The 12,125-nt window shown below is 42.3% G+C and overlaps 1 protein-coding gene across 1 annotated transcript in view; it reads right to left on the minus strand.

Moving 5' to 3' along the window:
* Positions 1 to 12,125, minus strand: part of LOC121536378 (collagen alpha-2(IV) chain) — a 110,036-nt gene that overhangs the window by 18,416 nt on the left and 79,495 nt on the right. Inside the window, exons 5-22 of the mRNA XM_045206502.1 lie at positions 8,226 to 8,360; positions 8,062 to 8,106; positions 7,782 to 7,898; positions 7,558 to 7,626; positions 6,713 to 6,748; positions 6,513 to 6,566; positions 6,307 to 6,342; positions 6,140 to 6,181; positions 5,919 to 5,990; positions 5,747 to 5,791; positions 5,477 to 5,524; positions 5,298 to 5,333; positions 4,724 to 4,768; positions 4,556 to 4,619; positions 4,170 to 4,289; positions 3,790 to 3,939; positions 540 to 611; positions 300 to 451 (exon numbers count right to left, since the gene is read on the minus strand). Of these exons, the coding sequence (XP_045062437.1) occupies positions 300 to 451; positions 540 to 611; positions 3,790 to 3,939; positions 4,170 to 4,289; positions 4,556 to 4,619; positions 4,724 to 4,768; positions 5,298 to 5,333; positions 5,477 to 5,524; positions 5,747 to 5,791; positions 5,919 to 5,990; positions 6,140 to 6,181; positions 6,307 to 6,342; positions 6,513 to 6,566; positions 6,713 to 6,748; positions 7,558 to 7,626; positions 7,782 to 7,898; positions 8,062 to 8,106; positions 8,226 to 8,360 (1,338 nt within the window). The remainder of the gene's footprint in view (positions 1 to 299; positions 452 to 539; positions 612 to 3,789; positions 3,940 to 4,169; positions 4,290 to 4,555; positions 4,620 to 4,723; positions 4,769 to 5,297; positions 5,334 to 5,476; positions 5,525 to 5,746; positions 5,792 to 5,918; positions 5,991 to 6,139; positions 6,182 to 6,306; positions 6,343 to 6,512; positions 6,567 to 6,712; positions 6,749 to 7,557; positions 7,627 to 7,781; positions 7,899 to 8,061; positions 8,107 to 8,225; positions 8,361 to 12,125) is intronic.

Raw genomic sequence — 12,125 nt, forward strand, 5'->3', positions numbered from 1 at the left:
AGTAGAATAGAATAAACATTTTAGCATCAGTATATAAAAAAAATACAATTTATAGTCCAATATTTACATGTGTTTTGGGAAAGGGGGGATTGGGGGGCAAGTGTTTAAATTGTACATTATTTAGCAATAATAATAAGAGTCTGGTAGCAGCAGTTGTGATGTGTGTGTAGCATTAATGTATATGTGTATGTTTGTGTTTGTGTTTGTGTGCGTATGTCTGTCTGTGTGGGTGTGTGAGTGAGTGCATGTTTGTTGTGAGGTAGATGTTGTCAAGATAAGGTGGTGTTAGTTGTTCTTACAGGCAGTCCGATGACACCTGAGGGTCCTGGCTCTCCTGACTCTCCCTGCTGACCAACCTCGCCACTCATTCCAGGGTCGCCTTGGCTACCAGCAGGGCCGGGCAGGCCCGGCGGGGAGTGGACAATGTTGCACTCGCACAACCCGTGATCACCTAAAACACACGCATTCCGGTCAGCTATACTGTACCACATAACGTGTGATCATACTGCAAAAATGTACATTATGTTGTGTACACACACCTTTCAGTCCTTTTCTTCCCGCAGAGCCTGGCCGCCCTCTCGGCCCTGCAAATCCCTTGTAGAAGTCCGCCCCTGCAGATATTTAGACACAGAAAAGCACACAAACACATGTTGAGACATACACTCACACCCCACAACAATCCTTAAAGTAACTGTCCAGTAAAAATCTTACTTTTAAAAGTTAATATTCTGTTAACTCCCAAATAATTTTTTTGACTATACTTGTATTTGTGGCCAAAGCATAAATTGGAGGGGAAAAAAACACTTAGAAACGCCACCTCAAACATGTATCTCAAACAGACCGTTTAAAAAAAGCTTGCTATTTCCTCATAGAACAAGATGTCGGCTCATTGGCTGAGCTAGCCAATCAGCGATCTACTCTCATTAATATTTTTTTATTTACTGGTGTACGCCCACACCATTCTGTTGTTGGTGTACGCCCACACCATTCTGTTGTTGGTGTTCGCCCACACCTTTCTGGTGTTGGTGTACGCCCACACCTTTCTGGTGTTGGTGTACACCCACACCTTTCTGTTGTTGGTGTACGCCCACACCTTTCTGTTGTTGGTGTACGCCCACACCATTCTGTTGTTGGTGTACGCCCACACCTTTCTGGTGTTGGTGTACGCCCACACCTTTCTGGTGTTGGTGTACGCCCACACCTTTCTGGTGTTGGTGTACGCCCACACCATTCTGTTGTTGGTGTACGCCCACACCTTTCTGGTGTTGGTGTACGCCCACACCTTTCTGTTGTTGGTGTACGCCCACACCTTTCTGTTGTTGGTGTACGCCCACACCTTTCTGGTGTTGGTGTACGTCCACACCTTTCTGTTGTTGGTGTACGCCCACACCTTTCTGGTGTTGGTGTACGCCCACACCTTTCTGTTGTTGGTGTACGCCCACACCATTCTGTTGTCGGTGTACGCCCACACCTTTCTGTTGTCGGTGTACGCCCACACCATTCAAACACAGGAAAGCTACTTTTTTTAAAATCTTTTTTTAAATGATTAACCCATCCACTACCCCCCTCTTCAGAGGACAAATATATATATATATTTTTACAGCTTTTCTGCTACATATTCATACATTTTACATACACATTTTACATACATGGTACTTTTATATAAAGCAGTCACATTACAATAATACATTACCAAACATAAACTCTTTAATCCCACCCCTCAGCCACTCTCAGCCCATCCCACCTATCACCATAGACCACCCTCATTTGGTTTCCATGTGCCATATATTTTATACATTTTGAACCTTTCTAATCGTATAGTATCCACAGATTGTGAGCTAAAGATGAAAACCTTTCTTATGAGTATTATTATATTATTTATTGACTGACTATGGCTTTCCAAATCGCCCAACACTGCTATTTGTAAGGTTAATTTTAAGTGAATGTTGTGATTTTTTAACCATTGCTGGACCTGTGACCAGAAACAAGCTACATAGGGGCAATACCAGAATAAATGATCTAGTGATTCTGTCTCTTCGCAGCAAAATCTACAGAGCTGAGATTGTGGTATGCCCCATATATATAGCATTCTGTTGGTGGCAAGAATTGTATATAATAATTTAAATTGAAAAACTCAAAGTGTTGAATCAAGTGTTGTTTTTTGTACCAGTTCATAAACCATGTGCCATGGAATCGGTACATCGAAAATCTCTTCCCATTTATTTTGCAACCTCTATGGCGCAGCTGTCAACATTTTTGTCCTCAAATGAAACTGGTATATTTTTCTATTTATACCAAATCCTTTCAGCCAATTTGTATCTTTAATATAGGGCAGGCAAACAAGTTCTCTACCTTCTCCCTTTTCCACTTACCATTTTTGTGGTAATGCTGCAATCAGTTGGTTGTAAGTTTGGATTGAGCAGATATTCCCATATATTTTCGATAGCTGCATATGTGACATAACTCCACCGTTTCTAGTCATTATATCATTAATAAATATGATACCAATTGTAAAAAGAAAAACAATAAAGAATGGTTTTCTATTAATCAGTATATTTGAGTTTAACCATAACATTTGTTGTAGTATTTGTTCTATCTTTTCTGGAGGATAAAACTGAAATTATAACCAGCTTGTATGGCTTGTTTACGAAAAGGCGATACTTTAAACAAAATTTCATTTTCAATTAGTCAGAAATGAGAAGTTGTAATCTGTATAAAGGCAAAAAGGCCATTTTTGAACAAAGGATGAGCCTTTCTTAATAATCTACTGGAGAACCATTTTGGGTTTAAGTATAACTTATGTATGAGTGAAGCTTTTAGTGAGAGGTTTAAAGCTTTAATATTTAATAATTTTAGCCACCCAAACTCATATTCATTATATAAATAGGCACATTTAATTTTGTCTGGCTTAGCATTCCAAATATATATATATATTTTTTGTTGCTCATATGACTTAAAAAACGAGTCATCTGGAGTAGGCAGTGCCATTAGTAAGTAAGTAAACTGTGATAGGACCAAAGAGTTAATCAATGTGATTTTTCCATAAATAGACAAGTATTTACCTCTCCATGGTTGCAGAATCTTATCTATTTTTGCAAACTTTCTATTGAAATTGATTGTGGTAAGTTCATTTATATATTTTTAGATGTGAATGCCAAGTATGTCTACTTCACCATCCACCCATTGTATTGGTAAACTACAAGGTAGTGTAAACACTGTGTCTTTTAACTATCCAATACGTAATATGGTACACTTGTCATAATTAGGTTTTAGTCCAGAGAGGCTAGAAAAGTGATCAAGAGCTTCAATGAGACTGTGCAGGGATCCAGATTGCGGATTTAAGAAAAACTTGAGTCATCAGCATACAATGACACTTGTTTTTATCCCCTGGATGTCTAACCCCTTGATGTTCTTGTTGGATCTAATTTTAATAGCTAGCATTTCAATGACCATAATAAATAGATATGGAGACAACGGACAGCCTTGTTTTACTCCTCTTTAAAAGCTCAATACTTTCTGAGAAGTAACCATTATTTACAATTGTACATCTGGGGTTGCTGTAAATAACTTTAACCCATTGTATAAGAGATTCACCAAATTTAAAGTAATGTACTTTTTAACATACTTAATTAAAAACATTTTGGAAGGACAACTATTTCACTCATATTGTAATTAATGATATGTCATCTTTCATAGAAATCTGGAAACACTGGACAGTTACTTTAAATATCATCCTATATAACATTTTAATAAAATATCAAAATGAATCTGTTTCATGTCCACACTCACATGATCCTGGTGGTCCAGGTGGGCCCCTGAGCCCAGGCAGGCCGTTGATACCTGGGGGTCCGGGGCTGAGGGCAGGGATACCAAGCTCTCCAGGTGCGCCCATCTCTCCCTTTACCCCTGGCTCTCCGAACGGACCCCACAGATCCAGCACTGTTGGAACATAGATGATGAGGGACATAGGAGAGGATGAATGATTACTGAGGAAATCAAACGTTTGAAAAACACAAAACACAACTACGACATACATCATCTTGTTTTAAGACTTGTTAACAATAGAGTTTTAATTGTTATTATAACATTATAGCAAGTACAGTAGACAAATCTACTAGCTAGGTAACACTACGGACCACTGACTGGATAAGTGAGGGTTTGGTACTGACCTTGTTGTTGATCATGATCCTTCCTAGCAGGAGGTCCAGCGCGGCCTGGAAGACCTTTCTCCCCCTGCAGACCCCTCTGGCCCTGGGGACCCAGCTGTCCAGGAGGACCAGGGGGACCAACTACACCACCCACCCCAACCCCAAAATGGACACAAATCAATATCTATATAACAATCAGTGTTATAACAATATAACAGTGTGAAACATAATATAAAAACTCAACAGATTGCTTTTAATGTTCAACATCATATTCAATGAAAGGTTGACTACCTGGAGTAAGACAATACTGTATATTGATAGACTTGTTGAGAGTGTAGCTGATTGGCTGGAATTAAGATTGACACGGTGATAGAAAAGTGATTGATGAGTCGATTGGTTAATCATACCTCTGTCCCGCCCTCCTGAGGGACCATCATAATAGATCAGCTCTCCTGGTTCTCCTCTGGCACCCTAAAAGCCACAACACCCATCTGTTAAAACCTACTATATGTGTGTAAGGATATGAATGAAAGTTTAGAATGGACTAGTGTCTCTCAAAGCTCTGATAGGATCACCTTTTCACCATCTCTGCCCCTCAGTCCTGGTTCTCCCAGGTCCCCCTGGAGAGAGAGAGATAGGAAGAGAGAGAGAGAGAGAGAGAGAGAGAGAGGGGGGAAGAGAGAGAGATAGGAAGAGAGAGAGAGAGAGAGAGAGAGAGAGAGAGAGAGAGAGAGAGAGAGAGAGAGAGAGAGAGAGAGAGAGAGAGAGAGAGAGAGAGAGAGAGAGAGAGAGAGAGAGAGAGAGAAATGAATAGAGAGGGGGAGTGAAGGGGGCTAGTTAGACAAAGTGTTCAACAGCACCACCAAGAGGACAGAAGATGCAACTGCAACACCTCTATTGGTCTATACAAACCTATGCAAACACCAAAACATTCTAGTGTAATTATTTCAGTGGAGGCTGCTGAGGGGAGGACGGCTCATAATAATGGCTGGAACGGTGTGTTATGGCTGGAATGGAGTGAATGGAATGGTATCAATGTTTGATACCATTCCATTTACTCCATTCCAGCCATTATTATGAGCTGTCCTCCCCTCAGCAGCCTCCACTGCTATATAGAGGTGTTGGCATTGTTTGGCTACACACACTTACCCTCAGTCCTTGCTCTCCATCCCGACCAGGGACTCCCTGAAAGAACACACATAAACATTCAACAGGTCAGTATGTCACAAGCAATGACAGGATCAATAGGGCAGATTCATCTGTATTTATAATAGTTTATGAGCAATGCATACAGTATAATGTATGTATAATGTTTGTATGATACTAACCCGTTGCCCAGGCATCCCCATAACACCAGTCTCTCCTTTGTTGTCAGCCTGATAAGAAACAGGTAAAAGAGATGAGTTAGTCAACAATAATCTACAGCGCTAACATGTCCCATTGTGACTACACATGTTAGGATGGTGCATGGTGTCCCCCCCAAAAAAAAAAAAAAAGTTGAATGCACCAATTTGTAAGTCGCTCTGGATAAGAGCATCTGCTAAATGACTTAAATGTAAATGTAAAATAAAGACCACAGGAGAAGAGAGGTCACTTACCTCAGGACCAGTATCACCTTTTAACCCTTTCTCACCCTTTCTCCCCTGGAGGAGTCAGAGCAGAACTGCATTAGAGTGATTCAGTCAACACACTATCAAAATCACTGGGAAAACATCCATATTAATTGTATGTTTTTGAACATATTAAAGTGGAGTGTGGAGCTGTACTGACATTGGGTCCAGTAAATGGGCGTGTCTGGGAATGGGTGGAATTCCCTTGAGGACCAGGCTCTCCAGCGTCACCCTGTGGCCAGAGAGGGAAGTGCAGTGATAAAATTGCAGCAGAGATGAGGACATCATTGACAAATCATACTTTTTTGTAGTCAAACACATGAAGTGCTGGGCAGTAAAAACTAAATAAAAAATCTAATAAAAGTGCCTGTAGCTACTCACAACTTCTCCTTTGACCCCCTTCAACACTTTGGTCATGGTGCCCTGAGCAGAAAACACACCAGGTTAAAACACATCCTTAGAATTACGTTTATCTCATTCACTAGCCATGTATTTTGTACGAGAGATTAAACATATTCCCAATTAGCTGGTGCATGTTAGGATCTTACCTTTGGCCCAGGAAGGCCAGGAAACCCTGGTGGGCCCTGAGACAAACCAGAAGAATGATTAGGTATCTAGTACTGTATGTCACAGAAGTGTATATACGGTATAAGGTACAGCAACGCATTCGCATGCGCGCACACACACACACACACACACACACACACACACACACACACACACACACACACACACACACACACACACTGCTAACCTGTGGTCCTGGGAGTCCTCTGTAGCCAGACCGACCTGGGTAACCCTGAGGACCCTGAGAGAGAGAAGGGAGGATTGACAATGAGAGAATGTCAGAGCGCAATTCCATTTATAATATGCAGTATATCAATAGTATAATATGCTGGCTATCTTGTACCAGAACTTTTAAGTGACAGGGAAAGGCGGCGGCGCCATACTCACAACTATTCCAGGATATCCAGGCTGCCCTGAATCTCCCTGTAGAAAAGTCACACAGAGAGAAGAGGTTGTTTGTTTGTAGAGTACAAGAGTACATCATATGTGTGTGTAAAGGATGTCACGCTGCTTGCTTAGCGAGTACCACTTCCTCCTGATTCGGCCCATACCTGGCCCGAACTCAGGACCTCTGCCTTGCTAGCACACGTGACCACCCTCCTGAAGTGTCTTACCAGTCGGCGCCACACGAAAATCTAGCTATTCTCTGGAGCAAGTGGGGACACTTCAGGCTGAGGAGTAAGTTGCACACATCCTCATGTGCTACAATCACCCCTCAAACTTACTCAACAGCGACTCCAGCGTTGAGCTGAGCGCAACTGTAGATCCGGATCACGGCACCACAGTAAACGACGTCACACTGCTTGCTTAGCGAGTACCATTTCCTCCCGATTCGTCCCATACCTGGCCCGAACTCGGGACCTCTGCCTTGCTAGCACACGTGACCACCCTCTTGAAGCGTCTTACCAGTCGGCGCCACGCGAAAAGCTGTCACATACACCGGATAGGTGCAGTGAAATGTTCTGTTTTACAGGGTTAGCCATAGTAGTACGGCGCCCCTGGAGCAAATTAGGGTTAAGTGCCTTGCTCAAGTGCACATCGACTGATTTTTCACCATATCGGCTAGGGTATTTTAACCAGCGACCTTTCGGTTACTGGCCCAACTGGCATGATGTACCATTTAAAACAGCCTGTACTATGGACACAGAGGTCATACAGCGCTCTGAGGTGATACTACTTTATGTAATACTATATCAAGTCTATCCCACAGTCCTCCAGCCCTCTCCTCTCACCCTGAAGCGCTCCATGAACACACTCAGCTCCAGAGTGTCTCCCTTCTGGCCCTTCCTGCCCGCCTGACCCTGTGGAGAGAGACGGAGAGAGAGGGGGATGGGTAGACAATTAAAAGAGAAAAAAGGAAGGAAAGGAAGTTATTCAATGTCTCAGGCTACAAGGTGGAAACCTTGATTCTGTCTCCACAAACATCTCTGGTGACATCAACTGGGATCATACATACTTTATACCCGGGCTGGCCATCGTAGCCTGGTTGCCCTGCCAACCCTGAGTCTCCGTGTGTTCCGTTGCACCCGTCTGCTCCAGGTGTTCCACGAGGCCCAGCCTGTCCTGGGTGGCCCTGGATGATGACATGGAGGAGTTAATGACAGACCCTTAACAACATCAGTACACGTTGTATAAAGATTTCTTAAAGTATAAACAAAGCAACAACAGATGTTTTTTTTGGCGTGTGTGTCTGTTATTTATGTGTTTTTGGAGAGCAACATCTCAATCCCACTTACAGGAATACCGTCCGACCCGGAAAACCCAGGAACACCAGTCATCCCCTGCGGAGAAAGGAAAAACACTTACTGTATATAAGTCCATACCAACACTTGATGAGTGGACAATACTAGGCCAGTGTCTGAGATCTCTAGATAATAATTCTCCAGTCAGTGTTCCTCACCACAGCACCCTTGGGGCCGATGAAGCCTCCTCTGCCCCGGTCGCCCTTCTCTCCCTGGACTCCCTGGACTCCTGGCTCCCCTAGATGTCCTGGAGGCCCCTGGGGGCCCTGATAACCAAGAAGACCAGGCTGGCCCTAAGGAGGAGAGAGACATGTTACTCAACAGACACATTGGAGGATGGAGACTGATAAATATACAAATTTCTACATTGTAGAATAATAGTGAAGACATCAAAACTATGAAATAACACATATGGAATCATGTAGTAACCAAAAAAGTGTTCAACAAATAAAAATATATTTTATATTTGAGATTCTTCAAATAGCCACCCTTTGCCTTGATGACAGCTTTGCACACTCTTGGCATTCTTTCAACCAGCTTCACCTGGAAGGCTTTTCCAACAGTCTTGGCTGCTTTTCCTTCACTCTGCGGTCTGACTCATCCCAAACCATCTCAATTTGGTTGAGGTCGAGGGATTGTGGAGGCCAGGTCATCTGATGCAGCACTCCATCACTCTCATTCCTGGTAAAATAGCCCTTACACAGCATGGAGGTGTGTTGGGTAATTGTCTTGAAATGCATTCCAGGTGACTACCTCATGAGGCTGGTTGAGAGAATGCCAAGAGTGTGCAAAGCTGTCATCAAGGCAAAGGGTGGCTATTTGAAGAATCTCAAATATAAAATATATTTTGATTTGTTTAACACCTTTTTGGTTACTACATGATTCCATATGTGTTATTTCATAGTTTACTATTATTCTACAATGTAGAAAATAGTAAAAAATAAAGAAAAACCCTTGAAAGAGTAGGTGTTCTAAAACTTTTGACCGGTAGTGTATATGTGATGAAAAGAGTGTTTAAACTCACCTGTTGATGCTGTAAAAATAACCTAGAAATGCCATTCACTCCCCTTACAGGCAGGTAACTGGGGGTTTAGTATTGAATAGAGGTTAAAGCACCACAACAATGCAACCACTTCCACATTATGAGTTGGCTGTCAAATGAAATGAAGAACTACAGCAGCTAAACATGTTGCAGTGGGGGTGAGACTCCAACCAGTGGTGGTTTTCTGGCATTACTACAACCCTAGGTGGAGAAACAGTATTTAGACTAGGGGAACAGTGAGGAAGCAGAGAGATTGATTCCGTGCAATAGCCCAGGTAGTCCGGTCGTCACTAGTTACCACAGCCACAAAGTCATAAACCATGGCTTTTTCTACAATTTATCTTCTTAAAATGTGATTTTAAACCTGACCTTAACCACACTGCTAACCTTATGCCTAATAACCTTAAATTAAGACCAAAAACATGTTTACGATATAGCACATTTTGATTTGTGGCTGTGCTATCTAGTGGAAACTGGGCCAGACTAAATGAAAATCATCATTAGACTTTGCCACCCCAAAGTGGACAAATACGTGAAATTTGGCCCTCTGGCCCATGGACTAAGGGTGAGCGCTTTTATCAGTAAAGTGGGAATAAGGTGCCAAAAGAATGTACAGTATGTAAATCTATTTGCAACAGGACAAAGACACTTGACTACATTTTTTGTCATTTAGCAGACGCTCTTATCCAGAGCGACTTACAGTTAGTGAGTACATACATATTTGTATTTATTTTTCATACTGGCCCCCCGCAGGAATCAAACCCACAACCCTGGCATTGCAAACACCATGCTCTACCATGCTCTGCCGGCCATTCCCTCCCCTACCCTGGGCCAATTGTGCGCCACCCCATGGGTCTCCCAGTCACGGCCGGCTACAACAGAGCCTGGATTCGAACCAGGATCTCTAGTGGCACAGCTAGCACTGCGATGCAGTGCCTTAGACCACCGCGCCACTCGGGAGAGTAGACTAGAAACATAAACTCGGATAAACTGAAAGTAATCAATAACTAAAACACAGCTCTGAATAAGACCTCAATAATGCCTGATAGAACACCAGTATGGGAACGTTGCCCCTGTCTGGCATAGACAGAAATGACTTTTCTAGCCTCCCTGGCTGGCATTGGCCTACCTCCCACCTGGACCATTTGCACCAATTATAAACCAATGCTTTCCACAAAGGCATGAAATCACAATTAATATATTCAGGTAACAATTTCTCAATTACCATAAATATATACATCACATTTATTATTGTTATTATGACTATTATTATTATTATTATTTTTGTGTAGAACCTTACATTAATCACAAATAAACCAGGGTACACATTTCTCTCTCCCTTAGCAATTGCGTTACCCCGCACACACAGGGGTCGTGTTCCTTTGCACAGACGTTGCTGACACATGCCAGATCTTACACTGCCTGGATAGATATTTTAAATATCAGCTAACCACAATATATGTTATAGCAATCTGGTGCCCAACGGTAAAGTCGATGACATGACACACAAACACCGGTTGATGCATGCAACATCTGAGCAGGAGAACACGACCATGATAATTGGCGCTGCCGAACACAGCTCTGAATGTACTAATGCCAAGAATGTGAAAAACTGTAATCAAGGCAAAGGGTGGCTACTTTGAAGAATGTAAAATCTGAAATATATTTTGATTTGTTTAACACTTTTTTGGTTCCTACATGATTTCATGTGTTATTTCATAGTTTTGATGTGTTCACTATTATTGTAGAATGTAGAAAATAGTAAAAATAAAGAAAAACCCTTGAAAGAGTAGGTGAGTCCAAACTTTTGACTGGTACTGTATATGAGTATATGTACAGACACACACACACACACACACACACACACACACACACACACACACACACACACACACACAGACACACACACACACACACACTTCCTTTAATCTCGCCATCATATACACAGAGCATGCAGTCAGATAAGAGAGTGGCTTGGCTTGGGGCAGGAGGCGAGAAAGTAGGCTGTTTGAAACTTCACAATGTCTAAATATAACGCTGTGATTAAGATACTCTTTGTGTAGAAAGAGAAAGAACTCAGGGATGGATAGGGAAGTCAAAAAGAGTGGGAGAAGCCATGTATCTGTAGTGATGATGATGGTTGAAATACACTACACTGAACAAAAATATAAATGCAACATGTAAAGCGTCGGTCCCATGTTTCATGAGCTGAAATAAAAGATCCCCGAAATTTTTCATATGCACAAAAAGCGTATTTTGCTAATTTTTTTTTACCACAAATTTGTTTAGGGCTGGAGCTGGGGGACCCAAAGTAATAAGAGGAAATACAAAAACAAAGTCAGACAACAAGGCAGACAAACTCCCCGAACCCTATTATACAGAGTGATAGAGTGGCTCACTTTAACTTATTGTGGATCAGAGTCAGTCCTGTATCTGACCACCAAGTTTGCGCTTGAGAGGGGGGTGTTTGTGTGTGTGTGTGTGTGTGTGTGTGTGTGTGTGTGCCATCGTTGCATGTGTTTTGGCAATGGCTTTTGGCAACGCCTTACCAATGTGAGTTACACAGGCTCCTGACCAATTCTGCTATTTTGTGTGTTTTTTCACGCTCATCAGAAATATTTTTGTACTGTACATAATGTCTCCGTCATCATTCCCTATGACCGAAAACAGCTTCTGGAGGTAGAACAGCGATTGATTGAATGGCGCCGGAGAAGACGGCTGCCGTTTTACAGCCCTCAAACCAATTGTACTATTATGTGTGTTAATTCGCGTTATTTGTAATTTATTCTGTACATAATGTTTCTGCCACCGTCTCTTATGACCAGAAAGATCTTCTGGATATCAGGACAGCGATTACTCACCTCGTATTGGACGAACATTTTTTCTCGAACGAGTCGGACGCGAAGGATATTCTACAGACACCCGACAAGGCCCAAATCCCCGTCATTCGCATTAGAAAGAGACAGAGATATCGTGGACGTAGGTCGGGGTGCCTTGTAAGGATCCGACGGCGAGC

The sequence above is a fragment of the Coregonus clupeaformis genome, chromosome 23 (assembly GCF_020615455.1).
Source record: "Coregonus clupeaformis isolate EN_2021a chromosome 23, ASM2061545v1, whole genome shotgun sequence".
NCBI classification, from domain to species: domain Eukaryota; kingdom Metazoa; phylum Chordata; class Actinopteri; order Salmoniformes; family Salmonidae; genus Coregonus; species Coregonus clupeaformis.